The sequence below is a fragment of the Diorhabda carinulata genome, chromosome 5 (genome assembly GCF_026250575.1).
Source record: "Diorhabda carinulata isolate Delta chromosome 5, icDioCari1.1, whole genome shotgun sequence".
Lineage (NCBI taxonomy): Eukaryota > Metazoa > Arthropoda > Insecta > Coleoptera > Chrysomelidae > Diorhabda > Diorhabda carinulata.
The window spans coordinates 5,083,949-5,096,756 of record NC_079464.1 but is presented as its reverse complement, the minus strand read 5'-3'; the positions used below and the strand labels follow the sequence as shown (position 1 = coordinate 5,096,756).

General features: G+C 33.8%; 1 protein-coding gene across 1 annotated transcript in view; it reads right to left on the bottom strand.

Annotated features, from left to right (window-relative positions):
* The window catches only part of LOC130894000 (dynein axonemal heavy chain 8), a 73,038-nt gene that overhangs the window by 3,805 nt on the left and 56,425 nt on the right, over window positions 1-12,808 (bottom strand). The window contains exons 55-63 of the mRNA XM_057800479.1: window positions 11,581-11,843; window positions 9,898-10,167; window positions 8,195-8,357; window positions 7,839-8,124; window positions 4,868-4,983; window positions 4,511-4,788; window positions 3,998-4,457; window positions 1,104-1,343; window positions 872-1,039 (exon numbers count right to left, since the gene is read on the bottom strand). Coding sequence (XP_057656462.1) covers window positions 872-1,039; window positions 1,104-1,343; window positions 3,998-4,457; window positions 4,511-4,788; window positions 4,868-4,983; window positions 7,839-8,124; window positions 8,195-8,357; window positions 9,898-10,167; window positions 11,581-11,843 — 2,244 coding nt within the window. The remainder of the gene's footprint in view (window positions 1-871; window positions 1,040-1,103; window positions 1,344-3,997; window positions 4,458-4,510; window positions 4,789-4,867; window positions 4,984-7,838; window positions 8,125-8,194; window positions 8,358-9,897; window positions 10,168-11,580; window positions 11,844-12,808) is intronic.

The window sequence follows — 12,808 nt, the reverse complement described above, 5'->3', positions numbered from 1 at the left end:
TATAGTTTAAGAGATGCAGTTAAATCTAAATATTGTTTTCTTAGCAATATCTATTGCATATTTTGCATTACGAGGAAATATATTCCCTTCTAGACCTGCAAGAAATGGATGATGAAGTACAGTTCAAAAAAAAGATAGGTAGTTCAATAGATGAAGCACATGGTTCTATAAGGAAAGATCTCGAGCTCCAATTGCAATGAATAGAGTTGAAACAATCATCGAAACGAAAATACACATATTTAAAACAAACACAAATTAATCTTGCTAAATGGTATGGAACTTCTTCCATAAGAGTGCTTTTTCCGCGCGATGGTAAATTCTTCTGGTCTAGGCTGACCTTATTATGGCCTGGAGAAGCTTCCGGGTAACTTCCTCGTCTCCACATCGACACAAAAAAGCTAGTAAAGCCAAAGATTGCGCTTTCTTCTTCCTAAGTTGTTTGGTCTAGTGTCCTCCTCATAAAGTCGTCGAATTAATTGTGTGAGACTTTCGCGGTCTTCGTTCATTGTTTGAATGTTTCTTGGCTTATCAAACCGCCGAAAAAAGCCAGACGTTTCGCCAAACAAATTCTTTTGGCTTGGCTTGGGTTAATCTTATTATATTCTTGATAATTCTGGTTGTTACTGCTTCATCTCTACATAAGAACAGGAACGCTGGTGAAACCAAAAATTCTTCTTGTTCAAATTGTTGGTTTAAAGTTGATATGTCCCCCCATTGTATAGGCTTTTGCAATCGTCGTCCATTGTTTGAATTTTTCTTGGGCTATCTCAAGTTGTTAGCATCTTCTTAAGTTGCTTGCTATTCCACGTAGACGATTTTTTTTTTTTAATTTCAATGCAAAACAAAAATACATATTATAAAATTGTACTACCTTTCCCGTACTTCAAATGGATCGTAGTTATCAGGTAGCTTACTAAGCATATCTTTCGCTTGCCGTTGCACTACGGCTTCTCGTGATTCTCCACCACTACCTCCAGATTCTTTCGGTTGAATTGCCAACATATAATCGAACATAGCTATCGTAGTGTTCGTTTGATACCTGAAAAAATCAGAAAGTAATTTAAGTGGTTGGAATTTGAATTAAACAAAAATAATTTTCTTACGTAATATCGGCGTTAGAATGCAATCCGTAAGCTTGAGGGGGATCCGTAGGCGCGAATCCATCTATATGAGCTACATAATCGGCAACAGATTTAAATTTAACGATTTTGTAACCTTTGTAGAACATAAAATCGTCATTAAATACGCTATCACTAAACCAAACTTTGCAAAACGTATTTAGCAGTTTTTTGTCAAAATCATCGGTCACTCTACCTCCATAATGGACCTCGCCCAGCATGTACCTGGGGAAAACACTCTTTTTGTTAACAAGGGTTAGTTATGCGGAAGATATTCTTCATGAGTTTCTTTTAAAACATAAATAGGTAGCTGGTATTTTATATATTCAAAAAGATTTTTACATTTCGTCATTCAATATAGTAGTTCAGCTTCAAACATTGATGAAACTCACGAGCTTTGTGATGTTTATTATAGTGAAAACCTAGTGAAAACACTCTTTTTGTTAACAAGGGTTAGTTATGCGGAAGATATTCTTCATGAGTTTCTTTTAAAACATAAATAGGTAGCTGGTATTTTATATATTCAAAAAGATTTTTACATTTCGTCATTCAATATAGTAGTTCAGCTTCAATCATTGATGAAACTCACGAGCTTTGTGATGTTTATTATAGTGAAAACCTAATGAAAACACTCTTTTTGTTAACAAGGGTTAGTTATGCGGAAGATATTCTTCATGAGTTTCTTTTAAAACATAAATAGGTAGCTGGTATTCTATATATTCAAAAAGATTTTTACATTTCGTCATTCAATATATTAGTTCAGCTTCAAACATTGACGAAACTCACGAACTTTGTGATGTTTATTATAGTGAAAACCTAGTGAAAACACTCTTTTTGTTAACAAGGGTTAGTTATGCGGAAGATATTCTTCATGAGTTTCTTTTAAAACATAAATAGGTAGCTGGTATTTTATATATTCAAAAAGATTTTTACATTTCGTCATTCAATATAGTAGTTCAGCTTCAAACATTGATGAAACTCACGAGCTTTGTGATGTTTATTATAGTGAAAACCTAGTGAAAACACTCTTTTTGTTAACAAGGGTTAGTTATGCGGAAGATATTCTTCATGAGTTTCTTTTAAAACATAAATAGGTAGCTGGTATTCTATATATTCAAAAAGATTTTTACATTTCGTCATTCAATATATTCGTTCAGCTTCAAACATTGACGAAACTCACGAACTTTGTGATGTTTATTATAGTGAAAACCTAGTGAAAACACTCTTTTTATTAACAAGGGTTAGTTATGCGGAAGATATTCTTCAAGAGTTTCTTTTAAAACATAAATAGGTAGCTGGTATTCTATATATTCAAAAAGATTTTTACATTTCGTCATTCAATATAGTAGTTCAGCTTCAAACATTGATGAAACTCACGAGCTTTGTGATGTTTATTATAGTGAAAACCTAGTGAAAACACTCTTTTTGTTAACAAGGGTTAGTTATGCGGAAGATATTCTTCATGAGTTTCTTTTAAAACATAAATAGGTAGCTGGTATTCTATATATTCAAAAAGATTTTTACATTTCGTCATTCAATATAGTAGTTCAGCTTCAAACATTGACGAAACTCACGAACTTTGTGATGTTTATTATAGTGAAAACCTAGTGAAAACACTCTTTTTATTAACAAGGGTTAGTTATGCGGAAGATATTCTTCAAGAGTTTCTTTTAAAACATAAATAGGTAGCTGGTATTCTATATATTCAAAAAGATTTTTACATTTCGTCATTCAATATAGTAGTTCAGCTTCAAACATTGACGAAACTCACGAACTTTGTGATGTTTATTGTGAATATTAATTAACTCTATATTTAATTTCATTATTGACTCAACTCAATTGTTGTGAATCAACCCAAACTTCGACAAAGAAAACATCAAAAAAGCGCATGGAACAATTTAGAACAACTATAAATTGAAGCAGCTAAAGCTGCGAACTGATATGAGTACGAAAGCTGTGCCGGTAAAATTGCTCAAGTGAGTACAATGACAAATATTCGTGCGCACGAGCGCATGAGCCTCGGTTTTTCTCGAAACATCTAAGTGCTTATGCGCTCAGTTTATTCGACATAGCGTGAATGAGTATTGGTTCAATCAACGAATTAATGATTCTGAGCAGTGTTTGGAGCTATTCAATCGTAATTAGCCCGAAATTTTGCGTCGATATGTCACAATACGTGCAACAATTTAGTCTAGCATAGAAAGAAAAGTCTAATTTCCACACACTTTTCAGAACGTCTGACTAAAGCTTCTACGCTACTATAAAAGTATGATACACGGGGCAAGATCAGGGCTAAATGATGGGTGTCGCATATGTGAAATCATAATCGTTTACATAGCCTTGGAGGAAAATGATACAAAAGTATTTTCATGAAGCAAGAGCCGACTCAGCTGATTTGTCACTTGTGACTTTTGTGGCACGGGTTCTCCTTTCCAATGCCACTCCATGGAATCTCCATTGGACGTCGGATCACAGTCTCGTAACCTTTCTTGGACCTCGCCGCAAAGATCTAAAAATCGATCACAACATTCTATTCGACGCTGCCTTCGCACTGCGCTGAAAATTTGTACAACTTTTGTCATATTTAAATGCTCATGTAGAATCCTTAAAAGACTTTTTTTGGAGAGGCGAATCTGTCTTAAGGCGCCGGTCAGACAACTAATTGAATTTTTTCTGAAATAGTCACTGTCACTCGAGATAACTTGAGTTTCTACGTGGATGGAAAAAAAAATAATGTGGAAATTTATGGGGAACGTTATCATCAATAAAATTTACTGATGTAGGGTTACTGATGATTTGGTGTGGTATATGTGTTGAAATTTACAAGTTACTAAACATAAACAAAGGACAGTTTGAACTAAATATAGAAGGATCCTTACCTTAAAGTCTGCCAACTGATCCCCCTTTTCGGATCCAAATCGTCCAAGTGATTTTGTAGGAATAGTACGCTAGATAACCAGTCGGCCGAATTGAACTCGTACGGTATATTCCAGCCTAAAGGTCCGAACTTTCTTCTTTCTTGTACGACGGTATGTAAAAAAGAAATGGCGTACACCAAAGGAATATACTGCCAAGCGTCTGAATAATCCAACAAATCTTGATTCATCGAAGTGTACGTTCTGAGTAAACCGGCTCTTATTCCCGATGGAGGTTCGTTGGTAAATTTGATGCAAATTTGTAATAAACTTATGGGGAAGTGATCGTTCACTTCAGTCGTAATCCACAAACGGAAATCCGGGTGTACGGATCCTATACCTTTCTCCAAATCCAAAAATTGGAGTAAAACTTCGTTCATGTAGTCCAGTGACAGGTGGCAGTTTTGAAGTAACGCCCAAAATCCTATTAGCATTCAAATTAATACACTTTTCGAACCACTACTATACCTTATTTACCTTCGGTTTGTGCGGCGGCCATGAGCTTCCTCGCGTGGATTTCTTGTCCTTGACCCATCGATATAGATTTGCATTTTAATTCCAATTTTTTAGCTAATTGTTCAATGTACGGCGTAGGATCAGATCCAATACTTAGGAAGCATATGATCGGCGTCAACGGTCTAGATTCGTTGAAAAGTATTTCCATGTTCAATATAACCGGTTCGGCGAATCTTTGACCAAGAGAACTCGCTATATATTTTCTACTTTGGGTGATTGTTCTATCTGGACACCACGACCTAACCACGCATTTTATTACAAAGGTTGTTTCGTAAATTGAAAACATGTTAGAGGCGAAAAATGATCGATTTTTTTTACCTTATCATTAATAATTTTCTAAATGTATCTAAACTGTTGTAACCGTCTGGTATTATACTTTCTTCTGGAGCGTCTTTGTCAAACCACAATTTCCACTGTCTATCATTTGCAGTTACCTACAAAAATTCGGTATCGTCAAATGTTGGACCGATGTGAGAATGAAACAACTTAAAGTCATATCGTTTTGTTCAGTTTGTCTCCTACATTTATTCTCGAATTACTTTTATCCTTCAACCCTGTATATATGTTTAACGTCAGATCTAGAGGATGGGTTATTGGCAGGAAGCGAAATATATAGTGGGGGTATCTAAATCGATACGGGAAAACAGTTTTTTGATACCCAAATAGGCCTAGAAGGGAAAGCACAAGTTAGAAGGGCATTCTTTGCGTCAAAGAAAAGTCCGCAGGTTCCACTCCAAAAAGTTGGGCTTCTTAAGAGAGGACATGTTGATCTAAACAGCTTGAGGAAGTTGCTGGGGTCGCACCAATGTTGCGTGAAGTTGCCGGGAGGAAGAGGTCTGGGACAAGGAGAGACCAGCGTTTTTCTACAAACGCATTATCAACGCTGACCTCTCCCAAGACAGTTCAGGTCACTGCGAGATCTACATGGTGCTCTTTTTAGCGGGTGGAAAATTTCTCACCCAAAATAACCCCAGAAATCGATAGATCAGAAAATTTAAAGTAAAAATGTCATATAAAGTTTGTCCGTCAGATCAATATAATTCGAGTTTGAGCAATTGAAAAGTACAATATTTTTTTCAAAAAAACCGCATTTTTTAATAGTTTTATTCGTATAACTCTGTAATCATGTTATCAAGTTATAGATACTTGAGTAGCTTTTGTTTTACGTAATTGAGTATTTAACCTCAAATAATGGGAGAATGGTACATTTTTTAACAAAAAGTCATAGAATACCTTTTCAAGAGCTTAAAAAGATCTTTCAAATAAATACTGATAAAAGTCGTTTCGACTGAAATTTCAGTAAAATATGATGTAAAATAGTTGAAGCTAAAAAAATTGCACTAAAACTAATGCCATTTCATTTAAAATCAGAATTAAACTTATTCCTTTTACGAAATACTCTATTTAGATGTTATTCACGATACCTGATAGTTTGGTTGATTAGAAATGCATAATTTTGGAAAAAATGAGCATTAAATAATACTTTTTTTTTGATTTTTAAAACAAATTTGTTTGCTCATTTGTCTCTATTAGTATAGAAGAGATACGAAAACAAATAAAAAGTCAAATCAAAGCATTTTTTATGATAATTATTTTCCTTTTCAATTTTTTTTTGTAGCATAAAAATTGACGTAGTTATAATAAAATTAATCTGTCACTATAGTGCGAGGATCGCTTATCCACAGCACTTCGACCCTTTATTAATAAAATGTGGAGGGTCTCAAGCCCATCTAACATACACAGGCTTGTAGCCCTGAAAATTACCTTTAAAATGGTTTTTTGTTGGATGTGATAGCTTCAAAATTAATGTAGTTACATGAAAAATAAAAATTTGAAATTTTTTTTGTTAATTATAGGATATGAAAAAGTTTCATATTTTGGCGCATGGATTTTCCCTGTTGATGCTAAGTTGCCAGTAGGTATATTTGAGAGTACCAAAAGATGATATACTTATAATCTTGGTAAAGGGGTGGTTCTTAAGAGGTGTCAGGGTGTAGAGAATGAAAAATCACTTTGTGTTTGGCAAATACACTTGGATACCGAAATAATTCAAAATCAAAACATTAACAGTCATTAAATTAATTTTTTTTTATTTTTTATCAAAGGGGTGGTTCTTAAGGGTTGACAGGGTAGAGATAATTAAAAATTACTTACAAGTAGAGACAAGAAACTTTAGAAACCAAAAAGAATGCAAAATCTAAAAGATGTTATTAGATTTATTTGCATTTCATTCTCTGCAAAGGGGTAGTTTTTAGGGGTTGAATAATAAAAATTTATAACCAATTAAATTTTATTAAAATTCTAAGAATTTTTCACAGTGAAAATGAAATTGCAATGTTAAATTGAACCGTTAAAAGATTTTTTCCTATATTATTATCATCAGAAGGGTAGTTTTTAAAGATTGTTAAGGGTTGATACTTCATAAATATATAAATTTTCTATTTCACAATATGTTAAGATATTTATGCTGTATAAACGAATAATATTTGAATTGAAAAAAAGTAGGAAAAACTATAATGTTGGTATTTTTCGATTTCACCTCGAAGAGGTGAGTTTCACCCCTTAAAAACAAATTGCGCACATTGCGACCATGTAGATCTTGATATGGAGGTTAAGATGAGCTTAAATCTAAATTTTCAGGAAAATCGGAGCTGCATTAAATTATTCGGAGGCTTGACAACATTTTGAGCTTAAATCCAGGTGATGGTATGAGTTTCCATCCACTTCCAACTACTTTTTTCATGTTTTTCTTTTCCAAAATTATTGATTTTCAAGTAAATATGGTAATATTTAGAAAAAATAAAAAGTAATAAATTAAAATGCGATTAAAACGATCGGGGTTTCATCACAGTCTTTTTAGGAAAATTTTTGTCTTCCACTCTATGATTCAACTACAATCGGATATTGGTGGTATTTAAAATGCAGTGCTACCAACTCTAACTTCAACTCGTCTTTTGGCACCTCATAATATACAGTATACCATAAATCGTGACTTTTTGTACTAATGAACCTAACCTAACTTAACCTAACCTAACTTAACTTAACCTAACCTAACCTAACCTAATGAAACTAAACTTGAAGAGATGGAGTCATTTATATCAATTAACGAATCCGGAGAAGATCTAATTCATTTGGGTAAACAGTTTGACGTGATAAATCGATCGAATTCTCTTTAAATGTGGCTTTACTACCAAGCGACTAAGCTTAACGGCATCTTCATACAAATATTGAATATAAATACCACATTTTCACATATTTTCACGTTTACTGTTTAACTTAGAAGTTTTACCTGTTGAACGATATATTGGAAATGTCTCAGTTTCGATAACGCCACCAAATTCAACCAAGTCATATCCGTTATCCATTTAGCCGGTTTCGGCGGACAGGCGTTCAGGTCGAGAGCGGCGCCACCTTTGATGAAATTTTGAAATTCGTCGTGGGTTATAGTTTCTCTATCGAGATCGATTCTCAAGCACATCAATAATACGAACATATATTTGTGCTCCTCGTATAAGCCCCTACTTTTATATTTGAATATTTCGAATGTAAGATACTCGATTATATTTACGATTCGTCTGTAAAAAATTGGAAAAATATTTCAATTTCCCATTCACGCAAACATAGTTTGAAAGTGCTCACACTCACCTGGATATTATTGGAGATTTTTCAGATCGGTACATAGACAAGTCAAATCGCTCCAAAAATTGCACCAATGAGGTTTGGTACATGTAATTCACCATAGACATTGATACTACCAAAAAGTACAGAACGCTTCCTCTGGCTGCAATTGGTCTAAATTCTTCTCTAGGTAAAAACAAATCGACTGTTAACTATCTATGCTTGAACTTTACAACTAGACGCCGAATCGTCTGGTGTACAACGTGGAAGATAAACATCAGCGCAGATAATACTCAAGCAGTGTTGTTTGAGTAGATAACTGGATGTAGTGGGTGGAAAAATCAAAGCAATATAAGTAAAAGTCATTCAGCATCAAGTATTAATGGTTAATGTCATACAAACACACCGACAACGTTTCATGCGTAGTCATAATCAATTATAAACAGAACTGTTGACTGGTGTACAAGATTAGAATCAGTGCCAAGAAAATTCAAGCAGAGAACCAAGACCAAGGACTCACGTTCTAAGACCAGGGAAGCAAATCTAGGATTAATAGTTTTCCTGGAATGCACCTTCACTACCAAAAGTTATCTAAAGAAATTGCAATCCCAAAATAATATTACTATGAAACAAGCAGAAAAGACTCCTCAGTACAGCAGATCTAACGAGAGTTAGACCAGAAGAAAATTAGAGAAATGTTGAACTATACTACAGGATCCTAAAAGCTGCAGATTCCTTTTTGAACCATTAGCTGACGCTTAAAGATCACGTTGACTACCTAGTGAACTAGACGACTATTAGAAGAGTTCTCCGAGTGACGAGCTTCATATCAACAATGCCGTTTTCTTACTGTACACAACTACCTAAAGTTATCCAAGCCCAAAATAATATCACCCTGAAGCAAGCGGACAACAATACAGCAGATCTACCAAGAGTTAAACACGAAGGATATCCAAGAAGGAACTATACTAACGCAAGAGCTGCAGAATCATTTTTGGATAATGAACTAACGTTCAAAGACCTAATTGACAGGACGACGATTAGAAGGTATCCCTGAATGACGAGCTCCATCTTATCAAGTCCAATTTGTTACTATATACATCTACAAGATCGGGATTCACTATCTAATGTTGCTAGTTCAAAAGAAACGAGCATTGAACATTGCTTGGTACATCAAAACTTTGTGCTACTAAAAGTTGAATTAGAAGAAAATACAAGATATTTAGAATGACACCACCAGGAATCGATTAAGTGGAGTCTCACCCTAAGATCCAGACGAGGGAATTGACGGATGAAAAGAAAGAAAGAAGCTACCGGTCCGAAAGGATATGAAGCAAGCCGAAAACATTCCTTTTTATAGCAGATTTACCGAAAGTTGGACCTGAAGGGAATACAAGCAATTATGAACGACAGGCAGCTGACGGATTTCATCGGTTAATGAAGGAGTGCTAACAAAAATAAAGAAACTAAGGAGAAACAAAAGGAGGACAATCTATTAGAGGGTATATTGATAAATATTGAAGATCGCGCTTTAAAGTGGACGGTTTTCAATCGTATGGAGCTATCCTGAAGAGAAGAAGATGACCGAACTGTTCCATGGAATCTATAAGTAATTGAAAGGATGAGATCCTGATGAGTATTTGCTGTAATGCATACTTCTTCGAGAAGTAAGTATGTGTGTTATCAATGAATCACCAAATGTAAAATCTATAAAAAAAGAAAGTACCTAGCTAAATTTATTTTAATTTCAGTTTCCTTGGCGATAGATAATTTTTCTTTCACTTCGTTAGCTGTAGTTTTAGTAACGTTCAATACCGTTATCACTGATTCGTCGTCTAAGAGAGACCCTTGCGTCGTGGTCAATTTATATAACAGATTTTGTTCGAGCTCCAACATTTTTCTTTTGTTTGCGGTTACGTCTTTTATCAAATTCGTTCGTTCTTGTTCCAATTCTTTCTTTTCCGTCAAAATCACCCGACCTAATAATTGATCTTCCAAACCTGAAACCGAGGAATCAGTCGAGCAACTCGAAATAATCGTAAAGTAGTTTTAAAATTTGGAACGTTCAACGAATATTTCCAAACGTCAAAAATGTTAGCTTTGAAGGAATTTGAAGGAAAAACATTCTCCAAGTACAAATTAAAAGTTTGGAATGTAAGTTGAGGGTTTTTCAAATAATTTGAATCCTTTCAACGTGACAGTTGAAAGAACAACCTGGTAAAATATGATGTCAAAGAAAAAAACGACACATACTGTATGTGTAGAGATTAGTATAACTATTAAAAGAATAGTGTACTTGCATGGTTTGAGAAAAAAATAGTTTTGGATAGTTTCTATACAACTTTTATTATATATATATATTTTTAATTCCTTCATCAATATTTATTGAGAAAAAATTATTGAAAATTCAAAAATTTTGTAGGTAATTTAAACATTTCAGTAAGGCCGACATATTGCGTGACGTCATAAGTATAAAATGAACACTGAACAAGTGTTACAAAGTGAATACGACAGTTTTGTGCCAGGATGTGAAAATACCACGACTAAAACACCTGATAAAGTTTTTTTATGATACCAAGAAATTCTAATTAACCACAATAAAAATAGTTTGAAAGTGTTGGTCGTTTTGACGATCCTGTGAGATGTAATTAATTTTTCTTGTCAGGATCATTTTAATATAAGTAAGATGCAAATTTAACTCAATATAATATTTTATAGTCATTAAGTTTATTATGCTATTATGTAATATTGTAAGAACTTAACCCATAAGAGGTTTATTCACTTTATCTCTATATATTGAGACATTTTATATTTATACGTAAGTAATAAATAAAAACTGTATTATAACAGAGCACGCTACGTTTCTGGCAACGATAACCTCTTGATCATCCAAGCAGACAACTGCTCAATGTTTTTATGAAGCTTTCAACGTCACAACTGAAAACCAATGAGAATAGTTTTCTTGTGTAGTTGAAAATTTGAAATATTTGCGATTTTCAAACAAATATTTAGATATTATTTTTAAACTTTCGATTAAATATTTTACTTTCTGGCATTATTTCATGTCAAGAACAAATAAAGCAACTAGAAGAAGAACGAATAGTTGATTGGAATATGTTGCGATATGGAATACAAATCCATGTTGAAATAAAACGAGATGAGACATGTACAGGGGCATGTGCAATATAAATAAAATGAACAAAACAAAAAAATAATAGAAGAGAGAAATGAAAATATCAAGAACAATAATAGCAGCGTACAAAATATAAACAAGTGGATGAAAATCACAACAAATGATGCAAAAGAAGACGGTCAACAACAACAACAACAGATTTAATGGCAGAAAAACGCGTATGGTTTCTATTCGAAAGTATAAGAAGACGTAGAGTTACTATCAACAAAAACTAACTTACCTTTCATTGTTACAGTAAAATCGATTATAGAAGCTCGGGCAAATATTTCTGGTGTATATCTGGGATTAGCCAAACGAGTTGTAATGTACAATTTGAAATTATGATTATAATCGACTTCTTTATCGCCCAATTTAACTTTTAACGTCGTACCAACTTTAATGTGATTTTTCTCCATTACATTGTCTAATACTGGATCCAGATCTTCGGCGATATCTTCTATTATCATCGGATATCCCAATGAAACGGCGTCTTCCAATTGATTTCTAAACAATTTAATCGATAAACAAAAACATTTTGGCACAATCAATAGATGTCAGTACATGGGATATTCTTTATTTTTTAGTTATCAAAATCTCCAACAACCTGTCGTTTTTTAAACCAGATTTTTCAGTTTCACTATCGGCAAATATTGAATATCTTTGATCCGTTTCGAGTAAGTATTAATTTCAAATTAGCTAGCTAGCTAGAGGTGTATGAAGAAATTACCAACACCGTATCCGCCGTACTTTCTCGTAGAATATTTTCAGTTCGGCAGTCAGAAATGAAGAAGACGTAATGAACAGTTCTCTAGATGATTTGGAATTTCTGGTACCATACACAATTACAAAATTAAGCTATATGACGCGCTTTATCGTCTTCAGAGACAATGCAATTGTATTTCTCGGTGTAACGATAGGAAATTCTACGTTTGTTTGCCCGACTAAAGATTTTTTTTTTTTTAATAAGCACTTTTATGTAATCTTCTTAAAACGTTCAAACAAAAGGTTTAATGGAAACTCTAACCGTGAAGCTGTTGCATCGATTTTGGGTCATAACGTTTAACAGAACATCAGTTTTAAACTGTTATTTCAAAGCAAAACATTTTTCAATTTTATCTTCTTTCTTATTGTCTGTCAGATTACAACAGCTTCGTAGCAATACCTTCGTTACCAAATCTTCCAATTAAATTGATGAAGCACCGAGCACAAACGTATATTTTTTGAAAAAAATCGTGTGCTTTATTAAAATCATTCGAGCTTCCTCTAGCTAGTACTTTCTTATGTAAAAAGCGAGCCGTATATTGCTCTAGGTGGATGATGTTGGAGAGCTCGGAAGAGCAGCTGCTGTAACACAGAATCAGGTCAACGACATGACTGCGACAAAAGACGAAACTGGGCCTTATAGATGATTAGAAGATGTTGTGGAATATATAGCCTCTCGGTCTTGAAGAGGGTTCCAAATTTTTGTG